The sequence below is a fragment of the Theropithecus gelada genome, chromosome 2 (genome assembly GCF_003255815.1).
Source record: "Theropithecus gelada isolate Dixy chromosome 2, Tgel_1.0, whole genome shotgun sequence".
NCBI lineage: Eukaryota > Metazoa > Chordata > Mammalia > Primates > Cercopithecidae > Theropithecus > Theropithecus gelada.
Window position 1 is genome coordinate 141693830 of NC_037669.1, and position 8752 is coordinate 141702581.

Consider the following 8752-nt stretch of genomic DNA (forward strand, 5'->3'; position numbering starts at 1 on the left):
GATTAAACAGTTTGTTCTAGTGAAAGAAAAATGGACCACAGAGTTGAGCAATCTGAATAAGTATGATCCTAATCCTGCCAATCTGCAGTGTGAATCTGACCACTTAATCTCTCTGGGCCTCTAAGAATATGAGAATACGAAGAGTACACTGAACAGACAACATTTAAGCTCTTACAAATTCCCTCATTTTAAACACTGTAAGACAACTGTCATCCTTGGTTAATTTACTATAAAGTGGCTATCCTTCATTTAGAAGGATAGTCTAAACAGATAAATCTAACCTAGATCTCTTGTATGCACAGTTCACAATACGGTTTGCGCTCTTATGAGGCTCTAATGCCCCCACTGATCCGACAGGAGGGGGAGCTCAAGTGGTAATGTTCGCCCAGTACCAATCTGGCCCCAGGGGGTTGGGGACCCCTGATTTAGAATATCTATTGTCTACCAGGCACTGCACTAGTACTGAGAAGACAGATATGAATAAGACCCTGTCCCTGACATTGAAGGACTCACAGTCTAGCAGGGGAGAAAGGCAAGTGAATGTCTAATTATCCTACTTAGTAAGTGAAACAAAATTTCAAATATACTTAAGGTACAAAAATAGCCCAGGAAGTGACTGACTCTATCTGGGTAGTGTGAGGAAAGGCTTCACAGAGCAATGATATCTAAAATGAATTTTAATTTCAACAGATGATAAAGAGTTTGCCAAATCAACTAGAGGCATAGGATAGTACTAGACTGAAGAAACAGGTTGTTCAAAGGTACTCACAAGCAGTTCAGTATTGATGGAGTACAAAATAGGATGGGATAGCAAGGAAATAAATGAGTCTCAAGAGCAATTCAAGGATTATAAATGGTTACATACCCTATGCTACGTGGGATGGAATTTACCCTGTAAGCAGTGAGGAACTAACTACTGTAGGCATTTTTAAAGGAGAGGTTATTTATCAGATTTTTAAATGTCGTATTTTTTTCATTAGAGTTCAAATAAGAATTTAGTATTAAAAATTGTGAATAACAAGCTACCTTTACGAACCTAAAAAAAATTTATTATGTAACTTTGCCCAAGTCTCTGCCTAGCATATTACCTAGCACATTATAGCCAGCGTTTGATAAATGATGACTAAACTGTAGAAGACAGACTATCAGTGGGCATGGTGCTTAATAATAAAGATTTTAAAATGTAGAAATAGAAACGTAGACTGGCAAAAAGTGCGAAAATGTTTTAAGGTTTCTTTCTTTTTTTTTTTTTTTTTGAGACAGTCTCGCTCTGTCGCCCAGGCTGGAATGCAGTGGCGCGATTTCCGCTCATTGCAACCTCCGCCTCCCGGATTCAAGCAATTCTCCTGCCTCAGCCTCCCAAGTAGCTGGGATTACAAGCGCCCGCCACCACGTCCGGCTAATTTTTTTTGTATTTTTAGTAGAGACGGGGTTTCACCATGTTAGCGAGGGTGGTCTCGATCTCCTGACCTCGTGATCTGCCCACCTCCGCCTCCCAAAGTGCTGGGATTACAGGCGTGAGCCACTGCGCCCGGCCCTTAAGGTTCCTTTCAGGGGATGGGGGAAAAGGGAGGAAATAGCCTTCCTCCTCAAATGCAGACGTTTCTCTTAATGACTTTTTTCCTTCTATATAGTTACCAGAACTTAACCAAAGCCTTCTTTTCCTTCCCAATTCTTTCCCTTACATAATACTCACATGCAAATACTCCTAGCCACAACCTAGTAAAGCAACTTCCCCAGCATTGTCCAATCTAAGTTTATTATCTTCTTCAACACTACACACTCTGTCTTCAGCTTCAAAATTTCAAAAGTCCTCTAATGTTCTACTTTTAATATGCTCATAACCATTTCAAAATAAAATGTTGCTAGAATATCTCTATCATGCTCACTGCTATATCCTCTTCCAACCCCACCTTCATTTGAAATCTGCATTACAGCTCCACTCTCCCTATTCAGTCCTACAAACCTCATTAAGGAAGGCAGGCCAGAATTTGGAATTACTTAAGTCCAGGTGTATTTAATGTGCGTGGTCATTCTAGTGGACTAACTCTGTCTTTGTCCTTACTGTAGAGCTAAATGACTTCACAAGGGCCCGTGTAACACCAGTATTGCAGACCCAGGTGTCACAAATTCAACTACCACATTCTGTTTTTCTCCCCCTTCTTCTATTCCTGTAGAAGATGAATCCGCAGGCAAGAATGATGGATCAGTGAAAGGGAGGGGGAATACGAAAGCCCAGAGGCGGAGACTTCACTTCCGACTGCCACGCTATATCAAGAAAGCCAAGAGATAGTCTGGCCTTTCCGCAAGCCACAAGAAAAGGCAGATCAGACTTTTCGGGCTCCTCGGGTAGTTCTCAAAGACAAAAATAAGAAACTAGTCTGAAGAAAGAGTCCCTTGCTTCTTCAGAACTCACCTGTCAAGAGCGGCGTGGACGGCGCCATGTTGTCCCGGAAAGAGAAAAGGCTCGGGTGAGAGTTCACGAGGGCCGAACCCGGCCCCTACACGTCTCCTCCTGCGTGGAAACAGCGAGCTGGTGTTTCCGGAGCCATCAGCCTCGGGGCCAATTCACTTCCGGTTGCGGAGTGACGCGGAAAAGGCGCCCGAACGCGCAAGCACAGATCTGGGGCGACGCTTGACCGAGCTTGGGAGGGCTGGACTGGGGCGGGTGCGCCTGCTTTCGCCCTCCTTCTCTAGCAGGAGGGGCGCGCACTTCCGCGGGGCGGAGCCCACCTAGTGCTGACGTTGGCAGCCGAACCCAAAGTAGATCGAGGCGGCGGGCTGCACATTCCCGTTGTTGCGTTGCGTTTCCTTCCTCTTTCACTCCGCGCTCCCGGCGGCGGCCAAAGCGGCGGCGACTGCGGTGCGAGAACGACCCGGCGGCCAGTTATCTTCCTCCCGCGCACCCACCAGGCTTGGCCAGTCAGTCGGCGCCCGGCGCCCGGCTTGTGCTCAGTCCCCGCGCTTGCCGCGCCCAGGCCCAGCGGCCGTAGCCAGCGCCTGGCTTGAGAACCTCGGCGCTCCGGCGGCGCGGGCACCACGAGCCGAGCCTCGCAGCGGCTCGAGAGGAGGCAGGCGAGCGAGCGAGTGAGTCCGAGGGGTGGCCGGGGCAGGTGGTGGCGCCGCGAAGATGGTCGCCAAGCAGAGGATCCGTATGGCCAACGAGAAGCACAGCAAGAACATCACCCAGCGCGGCAACGTCGCCAAGACCTCGGTAAGGAAAGAGCGGGCGCCCCTCTGCGTTCCGCAGCCGGGGCGCAGTCGGGGTCCCTGGGGCCGCGTCGCGTTTTCTCCCGGATCCGGCCGACTGTGGGCTGTGCTGTGGAGGGGTAGGGGCCCGAGTCTGCGAGCCGCCAGACTGTAGGGGCTCGGGAACCGAAGGGGAGACCTGTGGGTGAGGGGACCGGCCATCGGGGCTGTGGGAGCCTGGGGTCCGAGTGGTTTGTCTGCATCTGAAATGGTGGATTTTCGCTTTTGCAGAGAAATGCCCCCGAAGAGAAGGCGTCTGTAGGACCCTGGTTATTGGCTCTCTTCATTTTTGTTGTCTGTGGCTCTGGTAAGTGTCTTGCGGGCTCCCATCAGTAGAGTCTTGGGTTGAAAGGGTTTGGGATGACGTGGTGACCGGTCAGTAGTGAGTCCTACCTGCGTAGTTCTCAACCCACCTGCCGAGGACTCCACATAATTCTGTTTCATCTGAACCAAATTACTTGTTCCACATATGCACAGAGGGTAGTGCTCCAGAAACTTCTCCTAGCTTAATTTGTACTCACAGGAGATCAGAAAGGAGGTCAAGTCTTGGTAATGATCGAGTTGGAATAAATGTACGACCGGACAAAACCTAACGGAATGATAATTTAGAATGTTTTTTAACTTCATTATCAGCCTTTGCAAAGGAACTTATAAATATGTACATACAGATGTTAGCACTTGATTTAACATATACCAGAATTTAATATCTTAATGTCAAAATTGAGTATATTTTATGAAGTAAAGCTTGTGCAAAGAATTGATTCACTGTAGAGGAAATGTACCTGATTGGCATTTTAATGTGAGTCAAATGTTTTTAGGTTAATAAAAGAAACGTTTGACATATGGTTTAAAAAAAATTGTCAGGGCAGCCTGCTGTCAGAGTAACAGACACTTGCCTTTGCAAATAGATTACAAAAAAAAAGGTCTTTCCTCTCTTCGTTTATCATCTTAATATGCAAGCTGTTAATATTGAAGTAGATGTTGGTTTTCCACTTTCTAAAGTTACTGAGATTTCTGTTTAACGTTTCACTTTGCCTTTCTTTTGCACTTACCAATTGGAAACTTTCCTGATAAATGACTGAGAGCCAAGCAGTTTATATAACCCGAAGATTATTGAATTTCAGCTTTGTGAGAATGAGGAAACATGCTTGTGTTATAGGCCAGGCCTTAAAAGGATGCTTAATTATTTAGGGATAAACCAAAATAATTCTATGCTGGAAAAACCTGTTTGCTTTGGTGCTTTAAGTTCTTTGTAAAATGATTACTTATCTGGAAGTTCTCTTGGTAATACTTAGACATAAAATTCAGCGAAGCTAAGATTAAAAAAAATAACTCAGGGACATTTCATTGTTTTATTTGTTCAAATAGGCCTGTCGTCACTTATTATAATGAAGTTATGTACCATTTGCAAATGTAAGAGTACCTTTGGATTCTTCAGCTACCTTAATTAATATTTGTTAGTCACTGGACCTGTTTTATTCAAAGCTTATTTTAATATTTGCTCTTTCTTTTTACAGCAATTTTCCAGATTATTCAAAGTATCAGGATGGGCATGTGAAGTGACTGACCTTAAGATGTTTCCATTCTCCTGTGAATTTTAACTTGAACTCATTCCTGATGTTTGATACCCTGGTTGAAAACAATTCAGTAAAGCATCCTGCCTCAGAATGACTTTCCTATCATGCTTCATGTATCATTCCAAGGTTTCTTCATGAGTCATTCCAAGTTTTCTAGTCCATACCACAGTGCCTTGCAAAAAACACCACATGAATAAAGCAATAAAATTTGATTGTTAAGATACAGTAGTGGACCCTACTTATTCAGTCAATTAAGAGTAAGTTTTTTTATGTGGTTATTAAAACACTATGAACAATTAGTCTAAGTCTGCATAGACAGGGTCTAGATTTTGTTAACCCTAATGTATAAATGCAGTTAGCTTAAATTACAATTTGAAGTCTTGTGGTTTTTATATAGCTAGGCACTTTATTACTCTTGAACTGAAAGCACACTCCCTTATAGGGTCATGTAACTGTCCTGTAATAAGGTGCTTATAAATCGAACAACTACACAGCCTAGTTTTGCCACAACCTTTAGCATCTAAAACTTTTTAAAAACTTCTAAATGTCTAATATAAAGGGAGATGCTTGTAGCCACAACATCTATTTTACCAATATTGTTTCCATTACACTACCTTGGATTTTGCATGAGTGAGTATAGTAACCCAAGATGCCATAGAAAAAACTTGATCATTTTCTGACCTAATCAGTTACTGTGGTTTCATTAAAAGCTGCCGTGGTGGAGTGAAGTCAATCAGGGAAGGTTTGTTTATGTTACATTTATTATGTTACATTGATTTAACCAGAATTATTTTAATGTATCAAAGGGGTTTACTATGCCAAACAAAATTCTAGGGAAAACTACTACTAAACATGGATGCCTCATTAGAACATGTTGTTGAGTCCAATGTGCCATAAGATATTTTATTTTAGCATGTTAAATAGCACTTTTAATAGCAAAAAAAAGGCACATCAACTACAAAGTTATCCTTAGTTTGGAAATGCTTTTCTAGATTAATGATTGAAATGCCGTTAGGGTCCTAGACACATCAGCCTAAAGTGGCATCTGGAATTGAATGGATTTACTGATAATGATCAGTCTTTAGTCTTCCCTTTGTTATATGATTTTATAGGTTATGATTGATCAGATTTACGTTTTACTAATGGTAAGGGTGAGGGTGATAGGACAGGTTTTGGGTTTTCTAGTACTGTTGAAAACTGCAAGTACTGGCTGTTTGTATACTTAGCCATAACTTGGTGAATAAAAACCTGAGCAGTGTCTATGTATTAATGCGTTGGAAAGAAAGCTGCTTGTGTTTGCTTTGTTAATTGCCTCAGGATATTTCTTTTAAAATAAGCTGTTTTAAGAGGAACAGAAGGGAAATCTGCTACCTAGTCTATACACAGTGTGAACCTCATAGAGGGCTTCTGATACCCTCAAACGTGGAGAGCAGTAAGGGAGCGGAGTGGTTAAGGACTTTCAGGAACTTAACTATTCTGGAATAAGAAATTAATCAACTGACCTTGGGCCAGCAGGTTTTTAACTAAATTGTTACTTGCCTTTCTCACCCAGTTATCAATTTCTGTACTTGTTTCCCTTTTTGAAACAAGTATCTTGGTTAACTAATTCTGTTTTATGGTTGCGCTAAATTCATAGCAGGTGCCTTATTCTTTGCTTTGAGTCAAACCATTCCATATCAGAATTTTCCTTGGTTTACTATACATAATTGGCTTTAAGTTGTTTTTGTTTTTTAATGTACAATGTTCTGATAAATTTGACTGTTAAATTGCTATAGCTGGCAATCATTTTACATATGTAAAATTGCGTTCCCTTTGTATTTCATGTGTAATTTACCAATTAAGTGCATTTTATATTTAGGTCGGATTATGCATGTTTGGGTAAACGAAAGCTGTGTCTTATTTGATTTATTCTTTAAAAATAAAGTTCCCTGAATATTTGATGCTTTTCTTCTAAAAGCAGATGCTTTTACAGTTATCTGAGTGTACCTTTTGTAGTTAGTAGAAAATGATTTTAAAGAATGTTTAGTATTGTACTTAAATGGTATGCAGAGGCACAGATGTAAGATTTATAACTGGAAATAGGTAGTAAGAAAAATATATAGAAAGCACAATGATTTGAATATTTTTCCACTTAGGATTTCCTAATCTCCTTGTCATCCAATTCAAGCTCAAGATAAAGCACAATTCTTTGATCTCCCTTTGCCAGTTGAATTTTATAGATCATCTAATGTTGAGCACAGCATTACTCAGTTACTCTTTGTGGTTTAGCTCTAACATTTCAACAAGTTGTCAATTATTGTATCTGTTTATCTGTTGGGTTGTATATAATATTGCTCAAAATAATAAGTGGACTTCCAAAAATAAGATTTCCATTGTAACAGGATGCATTGTAATGGGCTTTGACTTACATTAAAGAAATGTGGATAGTCAACTGCAGGGCCATGACTCTTCTCACTGAAGTTACTGGAGTCTGTTGGTACAAAGGACGACCATGTAGAGCTGGATTATGTTGCTGGGCTCAATCGCAGGTTCACCGACAAAACTTTACTGTGCTTTATTATCTGTAAAACTTAGAACACCAGATTCTCCGTTTCGAAATTGTTTTTAAGTTTGATTTGCCTTTACCTGGCTTTTTAGTTTTTAAATTTATTTTTTAGATGCAAACCCTAACTTCAAGAGGTAGGAGTTGGTTGGCTGCAACAGCAAACTCTGTGGCACTCCCTCAGAGAAGCATTTCCTGTCTAAACTTAGTACCACGCTAGCTACTCGTACTACTTTATTTTCAAATTGAATTAGGACACATGTCCTTATTTAGAAAGAGGATTAATGAGCAATAAAAGGCTACAAATTAAGGGAAAAAATTAACTGCCTAGGCTTAGGTAATTCAAAGTAAATTAAAATGTATCACAGAAACATAAAGATAGAAGGGACATGGAAAATTTAATCCAACTGCTTCAATTCACAGATTAACAAAAACATGCATTTTAGTCAATGAATAACTTACATGCCAGGTATGGAACTGTGAATACATAGTCCTGACACTGAAATATCTTTCAGAGCAGTAGAGAAGGAACAGACATAAAACGAAAGCATAACCACAATCGTAGTAAGTATTTCAAAGGACAAGTAAAACCAGATAAAGTTTTTTGTTTTTTTTCATCACAGAGCTAATTGGGGGAGAGCAGAAACGAACCAAAGTTTCTTATACCCTATGGTAATAGGAATGATTGCAAAACTTGCACTTAGAACACTTCTGTTTTCACGAGCTCTTTGCTTCTGCTTTCACAGAAGTTCTTTAATTTTTTTAAAATTGCCAATTCAAAGAAGGAAAAAGGAATCCGTCCTTTTATGGGTGCATTAAAAAAAAAAATTAGTGACAAATTTACTTTTGGTGCTCCCTCTACAGCACAAAAATGCAAGGGTCAGTAATGTTACCACTGTGATACATTCAAGGTTACATTTTTAAAAATTATTTTGCTAGAGTTTTGTTGAATGAGTTTTCATCTGGGCCGGGCGCGGTGGCTCAGTCCTGTAATCCCAGCGCTTTGGGAAGCCGAGGCAGATGGATCACCTGAAGTCAGGAGTTCGAGACCAGCCTGGCCAACATGGCGAAACCCCATCTCTACTAAAAATACAAAATTAGCCGACTGTGATGGCACATGCCTGTGATCCCAGCTACTTGGGAGGCTGAGGCAGGAGAATCACTTGAGCCTGGGAGGCGGAGGTTGCAGTGAGCCAAGATCGCACCATTGCTCTCCAGCCTGGGCAACGAGCAGAAACTCCGTCTAAAAAATAAAAAATAAAACATTTTTCATCTGTGATGTCGAAAAGTCTAAAATTATTTTGTCTTTAATTTTTTAAAAAATAGAGGTGGGGTCTCTCTATGTTGCCCAGGCTGCTGTTAAACTCCTGGGCTCAAGTGATCC

General features: G+C 41.1%; 2 protein-coding genes across 6 annotated transcripts in view; one reads left to right on the forward strand and one right to left on the reverse strand.

Annotated features, from left to right (window-relative positions):
• EIF2A (eukaryotic translation initiation factor 2A) overlaps positions 1-2560 on the reverse strand; it is a 34021-nt gene extending 31461 nt beyond the window's left edge. For 2 of the 4 annotated variants that reach the window (XM_025374808.1, XM_025374810.1), the window contains exon 1: positions 2417-2461. In XM_025374808.1, coding sequence (XP_025230593.1) covers positions 2417-2444 — 28 coding nt within the window. In that variant the 5' untranslated portion in view covers positions 2445-2461. Of the gene's footprint in view, positions 1-2416 lie in introns of all 4 variants that reach the window. The other 2 variants (XM_025374809.1, XM_025374807.1) reach the window with 2 other exon arrangements.
• SERP1 (stress associated endoplasmic reticulum protein 1) overlaps positions 1-7257 on the forward strand; it is a 58143-nt gene extending 50886 nt beyond the window's left edge. The window contains exons 1-4 of one of the 2 annotated variants that reach the window (XM_025374818.1): positions 2742-3030; positions 3076-3214; positions 3481-3556; positions 4767-7257. In XM_025374818.1, the coding sequence (XP_025230603.1) occupies positions 3131-3214; positions 3481-3556; positions 4767-4807 (201 nt within the window). In that variant the 5' untranslated portion in view covers positions 2742-3030; positions 3076-3130 and the 3' untranslated portion in view covers positions 4808-7257. Of the gene's footprint in view, positions 1-2070; positions 3215-3480; positions 3557-4766 lie in introns of those variants that run through there. The other variant, XM_025374817.1, reaches the window with a different exon arrangement.
• The last annotated feature ends 1495 nt before the right edge of the window (positions 7258-8752 follow it).